The sequence below is a fragment of the Pongo pygmaeus genome, chromosome 15 (genome assembly GCF_028885625.2).
Source record: "Pongo pygmaeus isolate AG05252 chromosome 15, NHGRI_mPonPyg2-v2.0_pri, whole genome shotgun sequence".
In the NCBI taxonomy this organism is placed as follows: Eukaryota; Metazoa; Chordata; class Mammalia; order Primates; family Hominidae; genus Pongo; species Pongo pygmaeus.
In genome coordinates this window covers 91,591,218-91,619,063 of record NC_072388.2, presented here as the reverse complement: position 1 = coordinate 91,619,063, position 27,846 = coordinate 91,591,218, and the positions used below count along the sequence as shown (strand labels likewise).

The 27,846-nt window shown below is 48.4% G+C and overlaps 1 protein-coding gene across 2 annotated transcripts in view; it reads right to left on the bottom strand.

The window, feature by feature from the left end:
* RIN3 (Ras and Rab interactor 3) overlaps positions 1 to 27,846 on the bottom strand; it is a 174,540-nt gene that overhangs the window by 114,768 nt on the left and 31,926 nt on the right. The window contains exons 1-2 of one of the 2 annotated variants that reach the window (XM_054448275.2): positions 22,290 to 22,309; positions 17,818 to 18,022 (exon numbers count right to left, since the gene is read on the bottom strand). In XM_054448275.2, coding sequence (XP_054304250.2) covers positions 17,818 to 17,973 — 156 coding nt within the window. In that variant the 5' untranslated portion in view covers positions 17,974 to 18,022; positions 22,290 to 22,309. Of the gene's footprint in view, positions 1 to 17,817; positions 18,023 to 22,289; positions 22,310 to 27,846 lie in introns of those variants that run through there. The other variant, XM_054448274.2, reaches the window with a different exon arrangement.

The following is a 27,846-nucleotide window of genomic DNA, read 5'->3' as shown; positions in this document are numbered from 1 at the left end:
TCCTTGGCCACCAGGCCCATGGGAAACAGCAGCGTGTGAGGGAATGTGAGTGTGTGTGGTATATAGTAAGGCAGAAACACATAGCCAGTCTTTGTACCCAGTCCTGGCACAGAGCTTCAAAAACCCTTGGAATTTCCTGAGAGATGAGTGTCTTTTATTATTCATAATGAGCCCCTTTTGACCTTACCTGAGTTTCTGCTATTAAACAGGGACTCCTGGTGGGACCTTAGATTCAAGGGAGGGGCTGGCCACAGAAAGACTAAGCACCTGCTTAGAGGGTTGGAACCTTTGGCCCCCCATGTGACCAACAGAAGGGGACTGGAGAATGAGTTCAATCACATGGCCAATGATTTAATCAATCATGCCTCTGAAATAAAACCTGTGGACTTTTTGGCTGGTGAACACACTAATGTGCTGGGAGGAAGATGCACCCAGCTTCTAGGAGTGTTAGCTACCTGGGTGTGTCACCAAACTTGGGATTTTTTGGAGCTGTCCTCACCCCTTATTTTGTTTTGACATTCTTCTAAATCTCATAACCTGATTTGTCTCCAGCTGATTCTCAGTGAGAGATGCCATCCCCTCAGTATTAAAAAGTCACCCTTCTGGCCGGGCACGGTGGCTCATGCCTGTAATCCCAGCACTTTGGGAGGCCGAGGCAGGTGGATCACTTGAGGTCAGGAGTTCGAGACCAGCCTGACCAACATGGTGAAACCCCAATTCTACTAACAATACAAAAATTAGTCAGGTATAGTGGTGCATGCCTGTGATCCCAACTACCCAGGAGGCTGAGGCAGGAGAATAGCTTCCATCTGGGAGGCAGAGGTTGCAGTGAGCCAAGATTGCACTACTGTACTCCAGCCTGGGCAACAGAGCAAGACTGCATCTCAAAAAAAAAAAAAGAGAGAGCAAAATAAAGAGTCACCCTTCTACAGGAGACCACTAGACTTCCCATCAGTGGGACATGACAGAGGCAAAGTTCTGCCCATCTCCCTTGGACCTGGCTGGATACTGCTTTCACCAACCCACAGAGCCACACTGCCCGGACAGCTAGCAGAGGCCAAGACCCACAGAACAACCACCACCGCCCCTCTCTATAACTGCAGGATGCAGTTACAAAAGACTGACCATCCATTTTCCCCAAGGAATTGGGGTCTTAGACTCTTGAGGGGAAAATGTTACAGTAGGTAGTCAGGTATGAGCAGGGCAAGAGAGTCCCCTCCCCGACCAGGAATGTCAGGCGACCATCAGATGATGGGCAGGCGGTTATTAACTGTCTCTCTAATAATTGGTTGCAGCTGGCACGCCAGGGAAACATAGTCTCCCAAGAGATAGAAAAAAATCTGAAAACTGGTGATCAGCATCTTCTCGATAACATCTCACAAATTGTGCCCGTGGGCTCAATCATGAGCACTAAGAGGCAAAATGGCGGAGTGTAACTGGTATAGGACCTTCTTCTAGAAACACCGGACTGGTAAGGGAAGAAGGCCTCAAATGAGTATGCGCACAACTCCAGTAAACACACTGCGCAGGCGGCCCCTCCCAAGTGCTGGCGGACCACTGCGCATGTGGACAGCCCACCCCAAGGGAAGAAGCCCACTCTGAGACTCAGGGGAGAAGGGACACAAGACCCTGGAAGCATGCTAACACAGAAAACCCTAAGTCAAAGGTCAAACCATGCACTTGATCTCTCAAGTCACCCATCTGGCCCTCTTCCAAGTGTACTTTCCTTCCTTTTGTTCCTGCTCTAAAGCTTTATTAATAAACTTTCACTCCTGCTCTAAAACTTGCCTCAGTCTCTCACTCTGCCTTATGCCCCCTTGGTCAAATTCTTTCTTCTGAGGAGGCAAGAACTGAGGATGCTGCAGACCCGTCTGGACTCCCTCTGCGAATAGGAGGAGAGGTGATGGGGACTATGTGGCTGCCCCGCCCCAGACCTCACCCTGTGTGCCTTATCTATTTGGTGGTTCCTGTGCTGTATCTTTTATACAAAACTGTAATTGGAAGTATAACACTTTGTGAGTCTTTGAGTTGTCCTATTGGATTATCAAACCTGAATGGGGAGCATGGGAACTCCTGAATTTGAAGCCAAATTGGACAGAAGTGCAGTTGCCTGGGAAGCCCACTTGTGGCTGGCATCTGGAGGAGGAGCAGCCCGTGGAGTCTGCACTAACCCTGGGTAGTGTCCAAATTGTTGGACACCCAGCTGGTGTCAGAAAATTGTGAGTGAGTGTGTGTGTGTGAGTGTGGGTGAGTGTTGTGAAATTAAATTCAAACTTAAAATAATTGGGACTTAAAGCTGTTGGAACTTCAAATTATTTAGAGCCTTGAGAGGAATGTGGCTTTGTAGCCTGAGTAACACTGCTTGCAACTGCAACTTCTGCAGCTGGTTTCTTGTAAATATTGAAGACCAAACAGCAGCAGAGATAAGACCCCGTCAGAACACTCCCCCTCTTATGGAGTATTAAAAGAAAAACCTTAGACCAATTAATTTCACAGAATTTAATTGAGCAAAGAATGATTCACAAATTGGGCAACTCCTGAGCCAGAATAGGTTCAGAGAGACTCTAATATAGCCTTGCAGTGGAAGATTTATGGACAGTAAAAGGAAAGTAATGGACAAAAACTGGAAGCGAGGTACAGAAACAGCTGGATTGGTTATAGCTTGGCATTTGCCTTATTTGAACACCGTTGGACCAGTTGGCCACCTTTGACTGGCCAAGACTCAGTGATTGCCACAAGAGTATTTTACAGTCTGTTTACACCTCCAGTTAGGTTACAGTTCACTATGTCCAGAAAAACCTTTAGACAGAACTTCAAACATGTAACGAGGCAGCGTAAGGCTAAACTTCATTTAACAGGGGTAATAAAGTAATCTTCCTGGGTTGTAGCAATCTGTAACCAATCAAATCACTGGGGCATGTGGTGGTCTCATATGGAAAATGTCATCCTGCTAAAACTTCTCTGTCTCTGCCTGTATAAGTAAAACCTTAACTTCACCTTCAACGCTGGCCTTGTTCATTTGGAGTTGGTGTCTCCCAGGTGGTTACCCTCAAGCTTTGTGGTAGAATAAACTCCATAATTAATCACATTTTCTGAATGTCACTTCTTTTTTTTTTTGAGACAGAGTCTCACTTTGTTGCTGAGGCTGGAGTGCAATGGCGTGATCTCAGCTCACTGCAAGCTCTGCCTCCACAGTTCAAGTAATCCTCCTGCCTCAGCCTTCCAAGTAGCTGGGATTACAGGCGCGTGCTACCAGGCCTGGCTAATTTTTGTATTTTTGTGGAGATGGGGCTTCATCATATTGGCCAGGCTGGTCTCTAGCTCCTGATCTCAAGTGATCTGCCCACCTTGGCCTCCCAAAGTGCTGGGATTACAGGCGTGAGCCACTGCGCCTGGCCTGAATGTCATTAGTTAAGGTGGACAGTGTGTGTGAGTGTGTGTGTGTGTGTGTGTGTGTGTGTGTGTGTATCTGCCACGAGGGAACTCTGGGGTGCCCCCAGGGCCTCCCTGCTGAGCAGGACATGGAAAGAAAGGCAGAGCAGGAGCCAGTGGTGCCCCTGGGAAGGCAAACTTTGACCCCTGACCCCGAGCCAGGGCAGGAGCTGAGGCTGGAGCCCTCCTAAATTGCAACCAAACTGCGGATTTCTGTCCACACTGGGAAAGTGCTCCCTTTGTGGTGCACGTGTCGGGGATACACACCCTGGTCACTGGTTAGAAGCACAGGCACATGGCAGGGCTGCCCCATCTTTAGGTATCAGGGATGGCACAGGAAGGAAGGGCAGTGTTTTTCAAACTGCAGGTCATGACCCATTAGTGCGAATGCCACCCAAAATTTCTTTTTCCAGAATGAAACAGAAGAAAATAAAATAGAAGACCCTTGCCTATAATAAGGGTAGACTTCTTGTTGGAGGGCGCAGGTCTACATGGGCCACGGTCAGAGTACAACATATATATTTTTACTCTACTGATGGTTACTTTCTCCCCTTACTATTTTGACACCCTTAGTCCCCACTAATCTCTCCCTAGGGTGACTGGCATGACAAATCCTGGTTGCTGGATTCAACTAGGCTGTCCTTCGATGCTGCTCTGCATTGAATCGGCTCTTTCACACCCAGCCCATAGCTATTTCTAGGTTTTCTTGCTTTGTTCAGACATGGAAGACCCTGTTCTTCATCCTCACATTCCAAGAGAGAAAGAAAAAAAAAAAAAGGCAGGAGTTCTCAGAGTGAGCTCCTCCAGCTGGGGACAGGCCCACAAACTGTATTTCTTTCTGGGCTCTCAGATGGCCCTGAGCAGCCAGTTACCAGCCCTGGGACCCTGGGTGATTGTATGGTTTCTCTGAGCCTCTGTGTTCTTGTCTATAAATGGGGGTGACAACACCTGCCACCATCCAGCAGAAACAAAAAATGAAACCAAGGCCCTGCCTCTCTGGTTGTAAGATGTATGGAGAAGCTGCAGAGGAAAGCACCCAACAGGACGCTCACTGAGGACCATGCTCCACTCACCCCACCCACAGCTGGTTTTGTGCTTCTGTCTCCTGGTCTCAGGTTCCACCTAGATCTGGGAGTCTGTCCACCATGTGTGTTTACTGTGAAAGAGAATCAGAAGGGATTGCCTGACCCCAGAAGAGATGAAACTTACAGATCCAGGGCAAGAGGAGGCGAATGCAAGATTATCAACTAAAGAGAAAGTGGTTCAAGTCCACAGTACGGAGGCAGAAGTTAAAACGGCAGCTGGCGTGTGCACACTGGGCCAGGCGCCTTACAGGCACCAGGACTGGTATCCCTCAGTCCTTCCTACCCAGAGCCACACAGGTGGCAACTGCCAGAGCAGGACGAGGGCCAGGCATCCCCACCACATGGTGAAGCATCTCGCTCCCCTCTCGCTGTTGGGCTGTGTTATCTACACAGCATGTCGACAGGGCTGGAAAGTCCCCGAGGTTGGACTCTGCCAGCTCCCCAGTTCTGAACCCATCACCCACCCTTTCAGCATGGCCACAGGGCTCTCATGTGGCTCTGTCTTCTGACTAAAAACCATGATAAGGTGCTGGCCTGGCGCAGAGGAGGCTGGAGGCTGTGAGTTCACGATGGAGAGTGGGGCAGGGAGGGACTCTGAGTTTGGCATGGCTCCAGGAGTCCTCTGACGTTTCCTGCCCAGGTGGCCATGGGTGAGGGTGACACTGACAGGTACCTGCTGTGGGCAGAGCCCAGGTCAGTGGTCTGCCCTGGCCAACTGGAATAAGAGGGTCTGTTCTGTTCCTCTCTGGAGAGGTTTAGCTGCTGAGCTAGTCATGGAGACCCTTCTAGAAGGTATTCACAGACAGCACTTCAAAAACAGTATCACAGCGCAGTGGTGCCTGAAGAACATTTTAGATTATGGTGAATTATCTCAGCTTAAACCTGGCAGAGTTTGGCCCAAGTCAGTGTCAGGCAGCAGCCATCTTCATGAGTTGTTTATATCTACAGTGCCCCCTGCTCACTCACTGATCGGGTGTCCCCAGGTCATACTCCAAGGGGATGTTGCCCATGATGGCTGTTACAAGTGAGTACATGGTGGGATGGAGAGCTGAAGGACCACCCAGAGCCCTTTCTCCAACACCTTTGGGGTTTCCATGTGAAAAGTCTCAAAGCCCACCTTACTTCTCCCTTTCTGCCCACTGTAGCCAGCTGTTTAGAGACACAGTGAAACACAAATACTACCTTTGCCCCTCACCAGCTGTGGGAAAGTTACTTTTACTTCTTGGGGTCTCAGTGTCCTCATCTGAACATGAGGACAATAATATCCATCATTCAGGGTTGCTGTGGGAATTGCTGATCATGTATATAAAATGCCTGGCACGGAAAATGTACTTAATAACTTATAATCCTAATTATTAATTATTATTATTATAGATTGCTCTCATTTACTGATCCAAATCACATGCTATGATTTTAAGTGCCTAATATCATTAGACAAATAAATGACAACTATTAATAGGATTATTACTATGCTTGCAGCTGAACCAAAGAGACAGGAAAAAGAACTCAAAGAGCATTCACCTCCACAGTAGATTAAAGACAGCCACAAAGTCTTTGCTGCTCCCCCTATCAAGAGATGGAGTCTATTTTCACCTCCTGGTGAAAAGAGCATGGCCTTGGGACCGGCACTGACCAAAAAAAAAAAAAAAAAAAAATGCAGCAGAAGAGGGACGGTGGAGTTCTGAGCTTGGGCTTCAAGAGGCATGCAGCTTCCATGTCACCTTTTGGACTATGCTGTCATGTAAAGAAGCCTGAGCTAGCCAGCTGGAGTTGTGTGGCCCAGCCAACAGCCAGCACAAGACACATGAGTGAGGCCATCATAGACCATTCCCCTCTAGTCAAGCTGCTAGATGATTGCAGCTGCATGACTGACCCCAGAAAAGACCAACAGAAGAACCACTCAGCTGAACCCAGCCCAAATTGCTGAGCCATAGAATTGTGAGCAAATATAAAATAGTGACAGTTGTAAGCCACTGAATGTTGGGTTGGTTTGTTATGTAAAATAGGTAACGGTATAGCCATGAGGTATACGGACATGGGGCCTCCACCTTTGGGTATCTCCCTACTCTCTTCCATCAGGCATTGCTGATGAATACACATAGCTCAGTGGGAAAGTTTCAAAGCCAGTGATGTGGTCCAGCCCCTCACTCTACAGCCAAAGAAACCCAGAGAAGTAAAATGACCTCCTGAGGTCACATCACTTATTAGTGTCAGAGCCAGAACAAGAATGCAAGACACGTGACCTCCAGGCCACGTTTGTGATCACTACAACACATAACCTCTAGCCCAACCAACCCACTGGTGTTAAATAAGCACATACTCCATGCCAGGCACCAGGCTAGGGATTTTAGATCCCTGCAACAGCTCCTTCCCTGAGGCTCTGAATATCACACCCTCTATGCAGATGAGAAAATAGTGTGAGGTACAGGTTGGTAAGGAGACGGGAAAGGGGATGGGCATTCAAGCAGCAGGTCCAGGGTGTTGGGCCTCGAACCCTTTCATGTAAGACCTTCTGCCCGTATGCTCTGGAGCCAAACTTTCTAAGTTTAGTCCTTAGTTAGCCACTTGGAGCTATCTGAGCTCTCTGGGCGGCTTCTTTTTCTGTGAAATGGGGTCAGAATAGTCCCTGCCTGTGACACTTACTGAGTTAGCTCCCCCAAGAACCAGTCCCCTCTCCCCTTCCTTGCTAACAGACCCTGATTCTGGCTCCAGTGGCAATGTGCCCTGACTCAGGAGATGTATCACATTTGGTCAGAGCCGATCTTGACCATCCTGCTCTCCTTGGCCATTCACCCCCTTTCCCAGCCTTCGTCACATCAGGGGTGGTCAATAAAGCATTTGGAACAACATGTGTTCCCTAACAATAATGCAGAGGCTAGGAGGAGAAAGCCATTTGCCTGTGACCTCCTGCCTTTGAATGGGTGAGGTGTCTGGAGCTGCAGCTGCCATTTTGCAACCATGAGGTGAGAAACCTGAGGACCAAAAGCCAACACCTTGAAGATGGAGGAATAGAAGGGTAGAGAGAAGCCCAGGCAGAGTAGTGAGGGAACACAGTGGGAACTGAAGGCATCAAAGAGCTGCTAAACTAGCCCTGGACCCCAACTTCCAGACTTCGCACTAGATAAACAATAGCATCCTTATGTCTGAAGCTACCATAGCCGGGCTTGCTGTTACTTGAAGTTGAAAGCAGTCACCACCAACCCAGTGCCTCAAAGGATCATTGAAAAGGCTACACAGGTGGTATCAGCAGAGTGCCTGCTACATAGTAAGCCGTCAATATGTGGTACTTCTGTCAGAGGTGATCCATCTTGACTTTCTTACAGCTCCAGAGCAACTTTCTTAAAGCTCAAGAGCAGCTCCATCTTGAATAGGGGCTGGGGCAGCTGAGACTGGCTGGGCTGCATTCCCAGGAGGTTAGGCATTCTTAGTCACAGGATGAGACAGGAGGTCGGCACAAGATACAGGTCATAAAGACCCTGCTGATAAAACAAGATGTGGTAAAGAAGCCGGCCCAAACCCACCAAAACCAAGATGGCAATGAAAGTGGCTTCTGGTCATCCTCACTGCTCATTACGTGCTAATTATAATGCATTAGCAAGCTAAAGGACACTCCCACCAGCACCACGACAGTTTACAAAAGCCATGGCAGTCCAGAAGTTACCCTATATAGTCTAAAAAAGGGGGAAACCATTAGCTCCAGGAAATGCCTACCCCTTTCCCAGAAAACTCATGAATAATCCACCCCTTGTTTGATCAAGAAATAACTCTAAGTATATTCATTCGAGCAGCCCATGCTGCTGCTCTGCCCATGGAGTAGCTATTCTTTATCCCCTTACTTTCCTAATAAACTTGCTTTTACTTTACTCTGTGGCCTTGGCTCTAATTCTTTCTTGCCTGAGGTCCAAGAACCCTTTCGTAGGGTCTGGCTTGGGACCTCTTTCTGGTAACACTTCCTTCCCCAGACACCCTCTACCTGCCTCCTGGCCCTGAGAACGAATGTCACAAAGCCCCTAGCATTCCTGATGTCAGTGTTCATGGATGGCTCCATGAATCAAAAGGGCAACAGGGCAGGACATGGGGCACCCTGGACAGGGAAAGGCATGCTGATGGGCAGCTCCAGACTTCAGGGCTCAACCTCGATGGGAAGATGAGCCAGGCAGAGCAGATGAGCCAGGTGGAGCAGTGAGGGAACACAGGGAGACAAGTGCCAGTGCCAGGGAAACCTTTGTCCACCTCCAGGACACTCACAGGGGGCTGCCTGGGTTTCCTACAAACAGAACAGTTCACATTCATGCCCATGGTAGGGCCCTCCATCTGCCACTGCTCCTGAAAGCCTTCCCCGATTAGCCACTAACAAAGCTTCCTAGGCCCAGTGTCCTTACTCAACCTCTCTCCTCTCTGGGAACAAGCCTGGTCTGGTGCCTTGCTGAGTCAGCTGTTCCTTCGCGTGCGCGCGCGCGCGCGCGCGTGTGCGCGCGCGTGTGTGTGTGTGTGTGTGTGTGTGTGTGTGTGTGTGTGTGTGTGTGTGTGTGTGTTTCCTCCATTTTTCATCCCTCATTGCATTGCATTAGGGACCCTCAGAAAGCAGAAAAATCTTCTTCCATCAATTGTGCAAACTGCTGGGCTCTTGCCACTGTGAGAGTCCTATTTTCTTTGAAGATTTAGGATTCCCCCATGCAACCCCCCGCCAAAAAAACAGCGGGCAGTGGTAAGAGCACCGGACTGGGGGTCAGATGCTTGTGTCCTTCCTAGTTCTGACGTTGGTTTGCTCTGTGTCCTTAAGCAAGTCACTTCCCCTTTCTGAGCTGGCTTGTTCCAGTCTATAGCAAGGGAGGTAGGCTGAGCAATTCCAGGACTCCTTTCTTCTAGAAGATACTCTTCTAGCATCAGTGCCCTGGGGGTCTTTCCCAGTCCCTAAGAGGCTTGCAAGAGGGTGAGTTTCGTGGTAAATTAGCGCAATCCAGGAAATGGTACAGCCAGTCTTCAGACCCTCTTCCTGTCTATCTTCAGCCAGGGCGAGTTTTGAAAAGGCCAACTTATTTCACTAACAGCTGGGACAGAATATGCTTAGGGAGAGAATTATGCAGCCACCACACTCCCCTCTTCCTCTCCAAATAAATACATTTGGATTTTTATCCAAAGCTAAATGCACCATAAGAGGTTTTGTTTTTACTATTCATTTTTGGCCTGGACAATTCAGAGCTATCTGCTTTTCCACTTCTGTTATTTTAGGATTATTTTCCAGCTGCTTGGGGAAAATTTCCAATCATGCCCATTAGGGCAGAAACAGAAGTGTCTGGCTCTTCTGAGAGGCTACGTCCACAGGGGTTGTGCCTGCGGAAGTTGGCAGTCCAGTGGCTGGAGCCCATCCTGGACAAAGGTCCTCATATCCTCAGTCCTGACTCTGACAGCTTAGGGGTGTGTGTGTGTGTGTGTTTGTGTGTGTACAGAGATGTAAGAAAATCAAGCCACAAATCCTCAGAACCACTGAGGACTGGAAATGGAATAAAGGGACATACTGCCCAATATCTTTATTTTACATATGGGGAAACTGAGGCCCACCTTTCCCATTAGCATAGCACAGAGCAGCAATTCTCAATTCTGGCTACATAGCAGAATTACCCAGGAAGCTTTTAAAACATGCTGATGGCTGAGGCTCACTCCAAAACAAAAAGAGAAGCACTTCTGGGGGTGAGGCCAAGACACTGTTTTTTTTAAAGCTTTTGGAGACAGTCAGTTGTGGGTTTAAATCAAGTTCCACAACTTGGTAGCCATATGACTCAGGCAGGTTTTTTACCATCTCAGAGCTGAGTTTCCTCACTTATAGAATAGAGATCACACCCCTGTTTTGCAGGGTTGTTGGAAAAATGAGAGATGGTGCTTAGTCCAAAGTAATCCTGCAATAATTGATGATTGTGCCTTTTTCCTTGGTCTCACAACAGAGGGGCTTCACTGAAGGGTTTTTTTGTTTTGTTTTTTGTTTTTTGTTTTTTTGAGACAGAGTTTTGCTCTTGTTGCCCAGGCTGGAGTGCAGTGGTGCGATCTCTTCTCACTGCAACCTCTGCCTCCCAGGTTCAAGCGATTCTCCTGCCTCAGTCTCCCAAGTAGCTGGGATTACAGGCGCCTGCCACCACTCCTGGCTACTTTTTTCTGTTTTTAGCAGAGATGGGGTTTTACCATGTTGACCAGGCTAGCCTTGAACTCCTGACCTCAGGTGATCCACCTGCCTTGGCCTCCCAAAGTGCTGTGATTCCAGGCAGGAGCCACTTTACCTGGCCCACTGAAGGTTTTTACCAAACTAATACTGAACAGAATTGGTACTCCTTGGGCTCACACCTAGGGAGGGTGCCTTGAACCACCTAGGTGGCTGGTCTATATCACAACTCAGGTTACTACAACTTTTGACCCAACCTTTCACCTCCTTCACCACCAAAAGCAACCTTAAAAGAGGTTTCTTTTATGAAAAACCACCTTGGCCTAGAAGCAACTGACACTCCAACAGCAACAAACACCTGTGGTGCCCAGATCTTGGTTTCTAATATCATTCTCTATAAAAGGAACGAGGGCTTCTTGGAGAAATGGCTGATTCTAGGACTGGGGCAGGAAATATATAAGATGAGCATGGAGTATCTTATATTGCCAGGAAATAATGACGTGTTCCAAAGAACAAAACACACACCCACATGCACAGTGAGGGCGGTGTGTCATAGGCATACAGGAGCCAACTGAAGGACTCCCAGGGGCCAAAGTTGGAACACTTTGAGCAACAAAATAATTAAAGTAGTATTGGATTATAGTCCAAAATATAAAAGTACCCCTGATTCCACAATGATATAAGTAAATGGCTTAATAAATAGATGGGAGAGAAGAGGCAAATCTCTTGTACAGACAAATTCCAAATCATTTATTAGATACCAAATCAAGGAGGCGGAACATAATTCCCCATTCCTTAAAGGTGGGCTGAGCACACCGACTGCCTTCCAAAAAGTACAGTCTAGAGAGGCAGTGGGGGAAAGAGTCACTTTGAAGTCAGAAACCCTACGAACACTACCCCAGCAGTTGATCAAGGTCAACATCACCAGTGGTTAAGTCATTCCGAGAGTCTGTTGCCTTCATATGATGTGATTAGAATATTTTACCAGTGTGGTCTTCCTTCCCAAACCCCTAACCCCAGTCTAACCATCAGACAAGTCCTGGTCGAGGAACATTCTACAAAATACCTGATCACTGTTCCTCAAAACTGCCAAGGTCATCAAAAACAAAGGAAGTCTGAGCAAATGTCACAGCCAAGAGAAGCCTAAGGAGACAAGATGACTAAATGTAACGTGGGATGGGATCCTGGAGTGGAGAAAAGACGTTAGGTAAAAGCTGGCCAGGCATGGTGGCTCACGCCTGTAATCCCAGTGGTATGGGAGGCCGAGGTGGGAGGACTGCTTGAGCCCAGGAGTTCAAGACCAGCCTGGGCAACATAGGGAGAGCTCGTCTCTACAAAAAGTAAAAAATAAATTAGCTGGGCATGGTAGTGTGTGCCTGTAATCCCAGCTACTCAGGAAGCTGAGGCAGGAGAATCACTTGAGCCTAGGAGGTAGGCTGCAGTGAGCCATGATCACGCCACTGCACTCCAGCTTGGGTGACAGAGCAAGACCTGTCTCAAAAACAAAACAAAACTCAGGAAATCTGAATAAAGTATGGGTTTTAGTTAATACTAATGTATCAAGATCAGTTTCTTAATTGTGGCGAATGTACCACACTAATGCTAGATGTTAAAAATGGGGGAAACTGGTGTGGAGTATTTGGGAACTCCCTGTACCATCTTTGCAACTTTTCTGTAAATCTAAAACTATTCTAAAATAAAAAAAAAAATCAGCCTGAATGCAGAATAAATAAAGGTGGCTGTTTGGTTGCCTTGCTTCTGGATACACACAAATCAAAAAATGGGCCAATATGTTCCCAAAACCTTATCAGAGAAGCAGGCTGCAGGGAGGGGAGGTGGAGAGTGGGGAAGGGGTGGGATGTGGTCAAGGGCATACAGATATTTGGAACAAAGGGCCTGGATCTCCAGCCTCCTGAGCACCAGCACTAGATACAATGAAGCACTATCTCTCATCGGTGCCAGCAGGGGTAGACCCAGGTGGTCTCTGAAGACCTTTTGAGTTCTCACAGCCTGGGGACCACCTATGGTGTCTGTGTGTATATATATATATATATATATATATATATATATATATTTTTTTTTTTTTTTTTTTTTTTTTTGAGACAGAGTTTCACTCTTGTTGCCCAGGCTGGAGTGCAGTGGTGCGATCTCGGCTCACTGCAACTTCTGCCTTCCCAGGTTCAAGTGATTCTCCTGCCTCAGCCTCCTGAGTAGCTGGGATTATAGGCACCCACCACCATGCCTGGCTAATTTTTTGTATTTTTAGTAGAGACGTGGTTTCATCATGTTGACCAGGCTTGTCTCGAACTCCTGACCTCAGGTGATCCACCTGCCTTGGCCTCCCAAAGGGCTGGGATTATAGGCATGAGCCACCGCACCCGGCCAGGTGTCTGTATCTTTAGAAACAATGACATCATTGCATGGATGCCAGTTCTGTGGGAGCGCTATTGTGCAGCAAGTGCCTTGCCAGCAGAAGATCACACCACACAGACTCTGCTTTTACCAGCTGTGTGACTTCGGGCAAGTGAGTTGATTTCTCTGTGCCTCTGTTTCCTCATCTGAAAATGGGAACACTAACGCCTACCTGATAGAAATCGCTGAGGATCAAGTAAGATCATGCATATAGCAACTCTGGGTAAAAGTTGCCAATCTTTGTACCAGCACATGCACTAAAGGCCTTCCTTATGCTTGAAAATATAGAGGTGCACGAGGAGGAGTAGGGCGTAAAGGCAGAGAGCAGGGAAGGCAATAGATGGCACGGCTCCTCCACTCTGTTGTTCTCAGGGCTGACCCAGCTGCTGCGCCCTCAGAAGGGGGTGGCGAGTGGGCGGCAGTGGGAAGGGAATGGTTGACTCCTTTAGTGCAGTCACCTGCGGTATCAACATCTTTTATACTCAGCACCTGGATTGTAGCAGAGTTCTCTGGGCCTCGGCTGCCTGCGTGCCTACCCTGTTGGGGCTGAAGGAGTGTCCGGCCTTCTTGCATCACTGAAGCTGGGATTAAGGCCTAAGGCCTTGCTTTAACTTGTGCTCACCTAGAAAATGAACTAAGCCCCATGGCCTTTGCCTCTTGCCACAGGCCCTGAGCAACCTAGCCTGGCTTTGTCAGTTTGGAAGAAGCAGACCTGCACACCTGCTGTCCTCATTCATTTGTTCCAGTGAACAGTCAGAGCCAGGTTCACTCTGTGCTCCCAGACCCGAGTCAGTCAATGGTGTCACAGGTAGATAAATGCAACATGGTCCTGCCCTCCAGGGTTCCGGTAGGCTCTATTCCGTCCACTCTCTTTCAGCCCCAAAGGCCTCAGCCAGGTTCACGTCCACCTCTGGGCCTTGGCCCTTGCTGTTATGTCACCCGCTACTCTCCAGCAGACTCTGTCAGCTCCCCCATCCCAACCTGCCCATCCATCCTTCATGGCCAGGCTTGGTGTCTGCCTCCTCCAGGAAGTCTGCCCAGATCACCCCACCTGGATGTGCTCTCTTCCTGCTCCAGGTGACTCGCTGCCCTGCCTTTCACAGAGCACTTAGCTAACCCCTCCTGGTGCCTTTATGGTTCATTTTTGTGCATGGAGTCCCCACCAGACCCTCAGAGAGGACAGTGGTAAGATTGTATCTCACCCATCTTTATAAACGTGGCTCATATCCAAACCCATCCAGCACTGGTTGATCTCAGAAAATTACTTTTATGTCTCTCCTGCTACTCTTCTGGAGGGATGGGCTTGAGCCTAGCCAGGCCTGGGCTCAAACCTCAGCCCTGTACCTCACTAGCTGTGTGATCTTTGGGAAAGTTAGCCCACTCCAGTGGTAGGTGTGGCTGGTGTCCCACCCATCCCTGTGGAGACTTATCTTTTCAGTGGACTCCAGCCCTCCTTCCACTAGCCAGCTCTGCATCTCTTCACCCAAGGACTGTTTCTGGCAAGAGTCAGATCTTACAGTCAAGGAAGACAGAAGGGGGCCGGGCGCGGTGGCTCACACCTGTAATCCCAGCACTTTGGAAGGCCAAGGTGGGCGGATCACCTGAGGTCAGGAGTTCGAGACCAGCCTGGCCAACATGGTGAAACCCTGTCTCTACTAAAGATACAAAAATTAGCCAGGCGTGGTGGCACACGCCTGTAGTCCCAGCTACTTGGGAGGCTGAGGCAGGAAAATCGCTTGAACCCAGGAGGTGGAGGTTGCAGTGAGCTGAGATTGTGCCACTGCACTCCAGCCTGGGCAACAGAGCAAGACTCTGTTTCACAAAAAAAAAAGAAAAGAAAAAACAAAAGGAAGAGAGAAGGTGCTGGAAGATGCATCCTCACACCCCACAGCCTTTGACCCACGACTATCAGGAGTTGGTGAATAATACGCAGCTCCCTCACCCCTCGGGTGGGATAACCACGAGATGTGTGTTCCACACTGGCTCCCAGAGTTCCCCAGGAGGATTCAGCTCCAGCTGCCCCCAAGAGTAACTCTCATGACAATGTACCTTTTACTGGCATCAGTCCCTTGCCCTGGCTTGGTTCCCCTACTGGTGCTTCCTGGGGTTACTACCCAAATAATCCACTTACTCAAATCCTTGTCTCAGGGTCTGCTTCTGGGGAAACCCAAACTAAAGCACTCCTCTTAGCCTCAGTTTCATTATCTGTGAAATGGGTATAATGGCAGAGTTGACCTCACAGGATGATTGCAAGATGATATCTGCAAAGTGCAGAGCCTGGAATTACTAAGCATTCTCCAAAAGGAACCACTACTGTTATTTTTAGTTGTGCTTATTTTAAACTTTTTAATCTTTTTCTTTTTTTTTGGGGGGGAGGGAGAGTCTCACTCCATCACCTGGGCTGGAGTGCAGTGGCGTGGTCTAGGCTCACTGCAACTTCCACCTCCCCGGTTCAGGTGATTCTCCCACCTCAGCCTCCTGAGTAGCTGGGATTACAGGTGCACGCCACCGTGCCTGGCTAAGTTTTGTATTTTTTGTAGAGACAGGGTCTCGCCATGTTGCCCAGGCTGGTCTTGAATTCCTGGGCTCAAGGAATCCCCCTGCTGTGGCCTCCCAAAGTGCTGGGATTATAGGCATGGGCCACCGCGCCCAGGCTAATTTTCTGAGGAGATAATTGAATCTTTTGACAGAGCAGTCATGACTATGTCCCACCCAGCTTGCTCTGGAGAGCCAGCACCTTCTCCTGGGACCATCCCCCACTATCTGGTAATTCCCATCCACACACCTGCCCTACACATGCCCTTCTTGATGACCAAGAAAAATCCAGAACATGGCCATCCCCTGGCATCAAAAATTTTCCCCTTGGGCTGGTTTTGAGCTGCATCCTCCCAGCAAGTGTGGGAAGCTCATTCCTGAGAACCTACCAGGGGAGCTGGGGACCACAGGGGGTGCTGGCTGAACACTCACTGGCAGGAGACCCTGGTTTTATTTTCTACCCAGGCCTTGCCAGGCCAGTGGACCCCTGGTCTTGGCAGGACACTGCTGTGCTTCCAGGCCACCACAGTCCCCACTCCCTGTGACAGGGGCCTCTGTGGCAAGCGGAGGTCAGGACTTTGCAGAAGGCCCCATAAGTTCTAGTAATTCCGATTTTCAGGTACAACTGGTGACTTGATGCATTTTACCTCGTCCGAGGTGAACGAGTCCATTCGCCATCTGAGCCCTGTACTTATACGTCTGGACTCTTCCTGGGAGGCAGACAAGCCCTGCAACCGCAGCAGGGGACAGACCATCAAAAGTGCCCAGTGGCTGAGGGACATGAGTCCAGCTAAGCCAAATAAAGCGTGTGTGCTCAACATAGCACAGGGCACCCAGACTGCCTGGGTCCAGATTCCCACTCTGGGGGAGGGCACTCAATGTCTTTGCATCGCGGTTACCTCATCTATAGAATGGGCAAGGTGGCAACACCTACCTCCTAGGGCTGCTGTGAGGTTAAATGGGCAGATTCACATGAAGAACTTGCAAGACTGCCTGGAGCAAAGCAAGTACTCAGGGAATGCTTGCCGCTACATGAATATGCATGCAAAATGTGCGGACAGACCTACTGCATGCAACGTGACTTCGGAGGCAGATTGGTGGTTACGGGGCTGCAGGAGGGGAGAAGGGGGAGGGAGTGTAGGGCTTTGTTTTGAATGATGAGATGTTTTGGAACTAGATAGATAGAGGTGGTGGTTGTACCACATTGTGTCTGTACTAAATGCCACTGAACTGTATACTTTTAAATGGCAAATTTTATATTATGTGAATTTCATCTCAATTAAAAAAAGAAAACACTTCTGGGGAGTGAGTTTGGTTACAGTAGGTGGAAAAGATCTTTACTTTTTACACGTCTGTCCAGCTTGGGTTTTTGTTAAATAATGAACACATATGTGTATCACTTTCGTAATTAAACAAATTCAAGTTGTTTTTAAAAGGAAGCAGCGTATAGGAGAAAATGTGTGTGGGAGGTGAAAGGAACAAATGATGAGCTCTGACTCATATTTCATCATCTATCACCCACTTATCTGTTGTCTATCTGTCTGTATGTCCATATGTCCATCCATCTATCTCTCCATCTGTCTGTCTGTCCATCCATCTGTCTGTCCATCCATCCATCATCTATCTTCCCATGCAATAGGAACAAGAGCCTCAGGGGTGGTGTGAATGCCCCTATTTCAAAGCAACAAAAGTGAGGCTTAGAAAATTTAAGCCGCGTGCCCAGCTCACAGAGCTTGACCTCCAAAACATCTTTTGACTCCATCACACAGCCCCTTATTTGCATATGTAAAACAGGGAGCATAAAGCCATTTTTTTACCCTGGCTCTGATTGACATTCTCTGGACCCTGGATGCCTGGCTGAGCTCTCAAAGTCAGAGCAGGCCAGCATGGTCTTCCTGACTGCATCAGTCCTGCCTCTCAGGTGCCCAAATGCCCCGAGAGCCTGCAAGCCACCCACTCCCTGCTCTCCAGCCACAAACACCTGCTCCCCAAAGAAGAAACCAGGCCTCTCACCAGCCCCCCATGCCTGTGTTCTGGGAAAAAATTGTGGTGAAAAAGCTGACAAATGTAGGAAAGGGAAATAAACATGCAGTCATCTGCATGGTAGCTGCTTCCCTATGGGAGCCAGGGCAGGTGTGGAGCACGCCTGAGTTCCTCACAGGTGTGTGTGCCTACCAAGTGGGAGACGCCCCCACTCACCCCGGCCACCACCCGGTGCAGGATCCTGGCCACCTCTGCCTGGCCCAGACTCAGCTGCAGCCACACTGGGCATGTTTTGATGAGCTTCTCCAGGATGCTGATGCCCCGGCGGCGAGGAAGGCAGTTCTTTGGGGTGGCTGGCAGACAAAGCCGCATGCCATCTTCCTCTTCCTCTTCCTCTCCTTTGCCAACAACTGGAACCGGACTGAAAAACAGAATTCAATGATCAGCCATCCTGCAGCCAGCCCAGAGAAGGTTTACAACACCTGGGGATTCCATTCAGCCACGCTTACTTATTCAGCATGAGGTAGTCAGTGGCCCTTTGGGGAATTAAAAAAAATCAACAAACCATGGTCTTCATCTTAGGGTGCTTGTAGGAAACACACGTCAGCCCACCCGACTCAGGATGTGAGGCTCCGAGATGTTGTTCCTCCTTTTCTGGAATCAAAACCAGCCTGTGTGTGTTGGGATGGGGTAGGCAAACGTGAGGGTCTTGGGGAGGGTCTGGGATCTCTTAAACCAGACGGAACTGTCAACAGTAGGCAGTGCCCACTTCCCAGTGAACCCCTCAGTTTGATTTTGTTGTTTCTTGGGTCTGTGAGACCCAAGACTCAAGTCTGTGAGGAAATGGCAAGACACAGCTATAGTACAAGTATAAATCTAATAGAAGCACAGTACAACAGAAGCAGCTAACTGCAACCCAGGATGGGTTCAGGAAAACGAGTAGCATTTGAGCAGAGCCTTGAAGAGGCTTTTTAAAAACTTTTAAAGAGTAACACACGCAGTAAAATGCACACATCTTGAGTGTACAGCTAGCCACATTTTTACATATGTCTACACCTGTGTAACTACCACCCAAATCAAGATAGAGAGATCTGTGCTGTTGTAGCCACTAGCCAGAAGTGGCTTGTCTGAATTGACAAGTGCTGTAAGCACAAAATATACACAGGATTTCAAACTTACTGTGATAAAAAGAATATAAAATAGCTTATTAATATTTTTATTGTTTACAAGTCGGTATAATTTTTTTTTGAGACAGATTCTTGCTCTGTCACCCGGGCTGGAATGCAGTGGCGTGATCTCAGCTTACTGCAGCCTCCGCCTCTTGGGTTCAAGCGATTCTCCTGCTTCAGCCTCCCGAGTAGCTGGGATTACAGGCACGCACCACCATGCCCGTCTAATTTTTGTATTTTTTTAGTAGAGAGAGGGTTTCACCATGTTGGCCAGACTGGTCTCAAACTCCTGACCTCAAGTGACCCACCCACCTCAGCCTCCCAAAGTACTGGGATTACAGGTGTGAACAATCGTGCCCAGCAAGATAATATTTTAAATGTGTCAGGTTAAATAAAATTTATTAAAATTACTTTGCCTGTTTTAATATGGCTGCTAGAATATATAAAATGACATATGTGGCTTGCATTAGATTTCCATTGGATGGTGCTGATATAGGACAGTTCTAGAAAGTTCCTTCTTACCCCTTCCCAGTCAACAGTGCCTGAGCCCCCCAGAATGAGGATGTGTCAACACAGCATGGTGGGGGAACGAGGATCACAGACCCAAGAAACAGCAAAGTCAAACTGAGGGCTTCGCTGGGAAATGGGCACTGCCTACTGTTCACAGTTCTGTCTGGTTTAAGAGATTCCAGACCCTCCCCAAGACCCTCATGTTTGCCTTCCCCATCCCAACACACACAGGCTGGTTTTGATTCCAGAAAAGGAGGAACAACATCTCGGAGCCTCACATCCTGAGTTGGGTGGGTCGGAAGGTCTGTGTGCATTCTAAGGCACCAAGTCTCTCAAGGTACCTGCAGGGGTGAAAACCTTAATCAGACAGATGAGGGTACTCAGAAAGCCACGAAGCTGTGGGTGGTGCCTTCCATCTTGCCCTGTGTCTCTGTGATGTTGCCCGGGGGTACCAGGGATCAAGGTTGGCATTGGTTCCAGAAGCATCCAGGGCATGTGCTGTAAGGAGCCCCTTAGGGGAGGCGGGGGACGAGGTCAGGGTAAGCCCTGTAAAAGGGCACAGGAAAGTGGAACCACCCCTGAAGGCAGTGCTGTGGGGGTCCTGGGGGTTCTCAGGGTGGTGGAGGGGTCAGGCAGCGCTGGATTAAACAGGGGCAGCAGTGTTGTGAATTTTGAGTAGTGGTTTTCGAGAGAACTGACTGGGACTGCCTGTCATGAGGAGGGGTGTGTGAAGGTCAGTGTGAAGTCTGTACCCAGGGAGAAAATTCCCTCCCACATCCTCCGGGGAGCCCTGACTCTCACGAATGTTGTGTGTGCTCCCGGCTGCCTGTGGATTTCCCCTTTCGGCCCACAGCCTGCAGCCTACCTAGAAGAAGGAGCCACGTCACCAGGAAAATATGAGTGTCCCGGGGAATGGCAGGAATCCTGGGGCTGGTAGGGGCGGGGTAGGATGGCTCTGTGGAAGTCCACAGGCTATGGAATTGGGGCCGAACAGTCTCATTTAGAGCTCAAGGCCAGGGCTGCCTGGCTGATACTGATGTAACCACTTCCCAGGCCCTGAGTGTGGTGCCAGCATCTCGTCTGGGAAAAGTTAAAATGATGGAGGTCTGAATTTCCCAGAAAAGAAAAGAAACCCCTGGGCTGCAGGCTCCTCCAACCCCACTTGGAAACACAAAGATATGTTCTGGCACCAAAAGATGCTATAATCATCCTTAAACATCCCTGCTTGGGCCCCAGCCTCCCCCAGGGCAATTAGGACTTTCAATAGCAGGGAGTGAGGGCAATCGCCTTCATTTCTTCTTTGCCACAAACTATGGCTTAGCACTTGGCCAAGTCCTTTCCCTCTCAAGGTCTGTTTCCTCATCTGTGCAATAGGGACGGGGAGAAGGAAGCTTCCTCCATTTGCTGGGTGGCCCTAGGCGTGACCTGGGCTCATCCCCATTTTTTTTTTTTTTTTTTACCTGCAGAACCAAAGCTGTGATCAAACAGAGAGGTTCTGGGAGTAATAAGGGAGTGGGCCTCTCATTCACTCGGGCAGTGCTTAGTTTCTGTAGACCTGCCAATGTCAAATGCTGTTCCAGGCACAGGTTAGAGCAGTGAACAAAAGAGTTAAAAAAAAAAAACCCAAAACCTTCATGGTATTTACATTCTAGGGGAAGAGAGGGGCAATAAACAAGGCAAATGGGTGACTAGAGGATGTTAGATGGTTATACCGCCAAAGAGGAAGAGGAAAGGGTCCCCGGGATGGGGGACAGTTCCAAACTGGGTGGCCAGGGAAGATACCCAGAAAAGGTGACTGTGAAATAAATGCCTGGCTGCAGGTATCTGGTGAAGAGATTTCCAGGCAGAAGGAAGAGCAAACTCCCAAGCCTCCAATTCCTGCTCCCGGAGCAAGTGCAAGGAGGGACAATGAGAGAAGGGTGAGAGTGGCAGGAGGTGAGGGCAGAGGGGGTCGGGGGAGGGCCCCATGAGCATCTGGAGCCATGGGGAACATCGGCCCTAAATCCACATGTATAAGCACTCCCCAGGGCTGGGGGAAGGGGCTGGGCTTCCAGCTAGCTACATGCTTAGCCCAGCACTCAGGCTTCCTTGGCAAGAATAAATGGGCCCATGAAGATCTGGGGGGACCTGGGTGGTCTCAGGGCCCAGGAGGGTCTGCAGGAATCCACAGAGATAAACCTGCTTCCCAGCCCGGCAGCCCCACCTGCATCCTGAAGCACCAGGCTGCTGCTCTCAGGGTGACTGACTGAGTGGAAACTCTGCCCCAGCTCCAACATCACGAGGACTGTACATTTCACTGTCTTGTGATCACATCCCTTCCTGCTCTAAAACTTGCAATGGATTCCACTGCCTAAAGAATCCAGTCCAGTCCCCTCATGTTTAAGGCATTCCCTTTCTGGGCCTCTGCCCCTCAACCCCAGACACCCCCTACAAAGGGCTCCTCTCCATCACCCAACAGAACATGCACTTCTCCACCCGAAGCCCACGCTCATGCTGCTCTGTCCACCTACACCTCCTTCAGGGTCTATTTCTTCCTCCCAAGATTCTTTCCAACTGGTAGGCAAAAGTATTAGACCAGACACAGAAAGCAATGATCATAAAAGAAAAAATAGATAAGTTAGACTGCATCACAATTTAAAACTTCTGCCCATCAGGCTGGGGGAAAAATATCTGGAAAACATATATCCAACAGAGAGCAAGCAAATCAATTTTTAAAATGGGCAAGAGATTTGAACAGATACTTCAAAGAAGAAGACATACAAATGGACAACAAGCAGATGAAAAAATGCTCAAAGTCATTAGTCATTAGGGAAATGCAAATTAAAACCACAATGTGATACCACGGCACAACCACTAGAATGGCTAAAATTAAAATGACTGACAACATCACATAGTGGTGAGAATGGGAAATAATCAGAATGCTAGTGTACTCTTGGGGAGAACATACATTAGAACGAGCACTTTAGACAAAGATATGGCACTTTTTAATAAATCTAAACATATACCTACCCTACGGCCCGGCGACTCCACTCCTAGGTATATACCCGAGGGAAATGACAGTATACGTCCAGAAAGACTTGCACACAAATGTCAAAGCAGCTCTCCTCCTAATAGCTCAATACCACCTGGTTCCAGTGTCCATCAGCAGCAGAATGGATAAACAAACTGTGGCATGTCCACACAACGGGCCACTAGTCAGCAATAAAAGGGAATTACCCACACGCACAACCACGTGAATGAATCTCAGAAGCATTATGCTGAGTCAAGGAAGCCAAATGCAAAAAAGTACATATGGCATGAATCCATTTATATGAAGTTCAAACAGTACACTTAGATGCATGCATTCACTTTTACCACATGCAAATTTTATACCAAAACTATAAAAGATAATCCTAACTAAATACTGAACTCTAGTTAACTCTAGTCATGCTAACATTCAGGGGGTGGTCTGCAAATTCCTATGAAATACATTAAAAAGTAAGGTGCATTCATGGATATGTAAAGATATGTAACAAAACAGATAGAGAAAAACATTGAGGGTTACTGGTGGGTGTATGGGTGTTTACTGCAAAGTTCTTTCAAGTCTTCTGTATCTTGTAAATTTTTAATAGTGAACTACTGGGAAAACAGTTCTCCCCATCCCTTAAGTCCCCTTCAGATGAAGCCTGCCTGCTGTATTAGAAGTCTTGGGTTTGAATGCAGGCTGTATGACCTCTGGCCAGTTATTAATACTTCACCTCTCTGGGCTTCAGTTTAATCACCTGTGAAAACATAATAAGCTGGGTGCTGTGGCTCACGCCTGTAATCCAAACATTTTGGGATTAAGGCTAAGGCAGGAAGGTTGTTTGAGCCCAGGAGTTTGAGACCAGCCTGGGAAATATAGTGAGACCACATCTCTACAAAAAATTTTTGAAAAATTAGCCAGGCATGATGGCGTGTGCCCCATGTAGTCCCAGATACTCAGGAGGCTAAGGTAGGAGGATTGCTTGAGCCTGGAGGCGGAGGCTGCAGTGAGCTGAGATCACCTCATTGCATTCCAACCTGGGTAACAGAACAAGACCCTGTCTCAAAATGAATAAATAAATAAATAAAACTAAACAAAAATAAAAATAAGTAAAAACAACATAATTGTCTTTATTTAAGAGGGTTACTGGGAAAATTTCATGAGTTGTCAACTACTTAGCACAGTGCCTGACACACTATTCAGTAAATGTTACAGTTTTTCCAACCCTCCAACCCGAGTTATAACGCTTCTCTTCCTCTTCCTGCTACAGTTCTCTCACTTTAAAACCTTGATTTTGGGACTAAGCACATTTGATTGACGTGACTTGAGGCAAGATGGCAAAGATGGAAGTGCCCAGAGTGGGTGACACGCAGGCTTTGTTTTACAGCTGTGATGGCGCCTATCAACTGGACTGGCCACAGCAGCTCCAACTGCCAGGAACCGTCGCTAAGCCCACCCAGCCTCGGATCAGCCGTCTGTTGGCAGAGCCAGCCACTCTGACACCCACGCCCTCCCTCTCACCAGCTGAACTCCCACTCCGCTAAGAACCCTGCAAAGGCAGAACCAGGGACCTTGGACAATGAAAGGCATTGTTAGAGCCTTGGAAGCTTTGGAGCTGCTCCACCAGAAAGAGAAATTGCTCCACAACAGGTTGTTCTCCCACTCACGGGGAATAGAGCAATGAGCTCAGAGCAGCAGGCCCACAGGCTTCTGATCCTATGGCTGCCGCCGACACCCACCCAGACCGCCCTGCCAGACGCAGTGCCAGCAGACACTCAGGAAAACCCAGCCCCTGGGCTGCAGGACTTAACCTCTCAGCTTCTATGGGGATTTTCTCACCCAGCTCCCTAAAGGGGGGCGGGAATTGGCCTTGAGTGTGCCCAGCTCCTGGGCATGGTGCCTGTGTCTACATTCAGGCCTATTCAGCCTGGGGGGTAGAAGAGGGAAGCTCCGCTCCAGGGTGGATAGCTAGCCCAAGGGGCTGACCAAGTGTGGGGACACAGCGGTGAGTATGGCAGCTTGGGGTGTGGGGCCCTGGCTAGATGCTGCCTATTAGGGGTAGAGGAAAGGCGCAGAAGTTTCCCAGCTCCACAGGGTGCCGGCTTTGGGCTGCCTATGTCAGCCCCAGGAAGCAGCTCAGAGAGTTCCAATGCAGCCTCACGGTGGGAACCGAGGCCTTCCTGTATAGACTTGGCCAGAACACGCCAGGGGGCGGGAGGTGGGAGAGTGTGACGGAAAGGGAGGACCGGAAAAGGCCGTCACTACCCCACCTACTATCCTGACCCAAGGCAGCGTGGCCTCCCAGCTTCAACAAGACAAAGGGGGTCTACAGGAATGGAGAGGCCTGGTCCCTGGCCTTAGAGGGCTTTCGGGCCAGTAGAAGCCAGTGTGGCTCTGGTGATAAATGTTACAGGATGGCACAGTCCCTCCAGACAAAGCACCATGAGTACACAGAGGGAGTGCGGGGCCGGCGTGGGAGGGAAGGAGCCCTGGTGATGCCAGCAAGGGCAGCAACTTGCCTGTTTCATGTACTCATAGTCCACACCATACAGTGCCCACTGTGGGCCCCCAAGTCCTGTTAATTCAGTCATCCTCACACCTGCCTGATTCAACCTCAGATGTTGAATTGTGTCCCAGGAGAAGATCTGTCCAAATCCTAACCCAGTACTTGTACATGTGACCTTATTTGGAAAAAGGATCTTTTTCTTTGCAGATATAATTTAGGGCTACTGAGATGAGATCATCCTAAATTTAGAGTGGGCCCTAACTCCAATGAGAGGTGTCCCTATAAGAAGGAGAGACACAGGTGAGGTCCGTGTGAAGGCAGAGGCAGAGACTGGAGTTATGATGCCCCAAGCCAAGGAGTGCCAGAGGTAGACAGCCACTACCAGGAGCCAGGGAAGACGCATGGGACGGATCCTCCCTTAGAGCCTCCAAATGGAACCTGCCCAGCTGAAACCTTGGTTTTGGATTTCTGGCCTTGAGAATCACAAGAAAATAAATTTCTGCTGCTTTAAGCTGCAAAATTAGTGGTAACTTGCTACTGCAGCCCTAGGAACCAAATATACCTACCCTACCCCTAGTGGTCTCATGTAAAGATGAAGACACAGAGGCACAGAGAGGTTAAATAATTCACCAAAGGTCACATGCCAATAAGTGGCAGAACTGGGATTCAAACCCTGGCAATCTGGCTCCAGAGTCTATGCTTCTAACCACTCTACTCTTCCAGCTCTTGAAAGTTTAAAAAAAAATTTCATGTTTACGTATCCTGGCAAAGAAAGGGTATTCAATAATGTTCATTATTCCACTTGGGAATACACACAAACATACACAGTGACATAGAAATATACATAGAAATAATTTCCAGAAGGCTATGTAAGATGTCATTAGAGTTATTTCAGAGAAGTTAAGGGGGTTTGTTTCAAATTTTTATAATAATTATGCATTGCTAACATGATTTAAAATCATCTTAATAGGTCAGGTGCAGTGACTCATGCCTGTAATCCCAGCACTTTGGTAGGCCGAGGCGGGCAGATCACCTGAGGTCAGGAGTTTGAGACTAGCCTGGCCAACATGGTGAAACCCCGTCTCTACTAAAAATAAAAAAATTAGCTGGGTACGGCTGCACATGCCTGTAATCCCAGCTACCTGGAAGGTTGAGGCAGGAGAAACCCTTGAACCAGGGAGGCAGAGGTTGCAGTGAGTTGAGACTGTGCCACAGCACTCCAGCCTGGGTGACACAGCAAGACTCTGTCACAAAAAAAGAAAACAATCATCTTAAATAGGCCAGGCACAGTGACTCACGCCTGTAATCTCAGCACTTTGGGAGGCTAAGGTGGGAGGACTGCTAGAGTTGAGGAGTTTGAGACCAGCTTGGGCAACATGGTGAGACACTAACTCTACAAAAAATTAAAATAATCAGCTGGACACAGTGGTGTGCACCTATGGTCCCATCTACTCGGAAGGCTGAGGCAGGAGGATCGCTTGAACCTAGGAGGTTGAGGCTGCAGTGAGCTGTGTTCACACCACTGCACTCCAGCCTGGGTGACAGAGCAAGACCCTGTCTCAGTAGTAATAATAATAAAATAAATAAAAATCATCTTAAATAAACAGTTTTCTTATCTGTACAATGGAGCTGGTAATACCTGGCCCATGTTAACACTTCTAATAGGTCACGTTTTTCTGGATGTAGCAACCACACATGTGGTCGTGCCCTGTCTCTCCCAGGGACACCTGTTGCTTTGGGGATGCTGGCCAACCTAGTCCACCGGGGACATCTCATTCCCCCAAACAGGTCCTACTCACCCCAACTGCTTCTCACTTGTTACCGCAGGAGGAATGGTCTGAGGCTGGGGGCGGGGGGCAAAGCTCCCCAGAGAATGAAAACAGTTGCGCCCACTATCATAACAATCTATCAAAATTTAAAAGAGAAGAAATGCTGGAGCCCAGATTCCAGCAGCCCCACTCCCTGAACACCCGCGTTTACGTGTTTACAGATGGCCACTGCTGCTGCAGCATTTACTACATGGAGAAAATGGGGAAAGCCAATGGCACCACGGGAGAATGGATAAATAAAGCTGTGACTCAGTCCACCCTGGACAATCACACAGCTGTTAAAGGGCAGGAAATGCAGTAAATCAGTGGAGTGGCTATAGTAAACATTAATCTATTGTATACTTCAAAACAGCAAGTAGAGAATAGTTCAAATGTTCCCAGCATAAAGATAAACATTTAAGGTGATGGATATCCCAATCCCCCTGATTTGATTCTGATACATTATATGAATGTGTCAGAAGATCATATGTTCCCCCAAAATATGTACACCTATTATTTATCAATAAAAGAAAAGGGCCAGGGGCCAGGTGCAGTGGCTTAAGCCTATAATCCCAGCACTTTGGGAAGCCGAGGTAGGTGGATCATTTGAGGTCAGGAGTTCGAGACCAGCTTGGCCAACATGGTGAAACCCCGTCTCTACTAAAAATATAAAAATTAGCCAGGTGTGGTGGCGGGTGCCTGTAATCCCAGCTACTAGGGAGGCTGAGGCAGGAGAATCACTTAAACCCGGGAAGCAGAGGCTGCAGTGAGCCGAGATCATGCCACTGCACTCTGGCCTGGGGAACAAAGCAAGACTACATCTCAAAAAAACAAAAAAACAAAAAAAAGAAAAAAAGAAAAAGAAAAAAAAAGGGCCAGAATCAATGCTACACAGATGGTTAAATCTCAAAATTCTGTTTATTGCATGAATGTTAATTTCCTGATTTTGATCCTTGTCCTTGAGAAATACCCACTGAAGTATGTGGGGTAAAGAGATAAAATGTCTGCAACTTACTCTCAAATCGTTTAGAAAAAAATTAGAGGCCAGGTGTGGTGGTGCATGCCTGTAGTCCCAGCTACTCAGGAAGCTGAGTTGGGAGGATCACCTGAGCCCGGGGAGATTGAGGCTGCAGTGAGCAGTGATCGTACCACTGCACTCCAGCCTCAGTGACAGAGTGAGACCCCATTTCAAAAAACAAAAAGAAAAAGAAGAAAAAAAATAGGGAGAAAGAAAGAGTGCAAACAAGC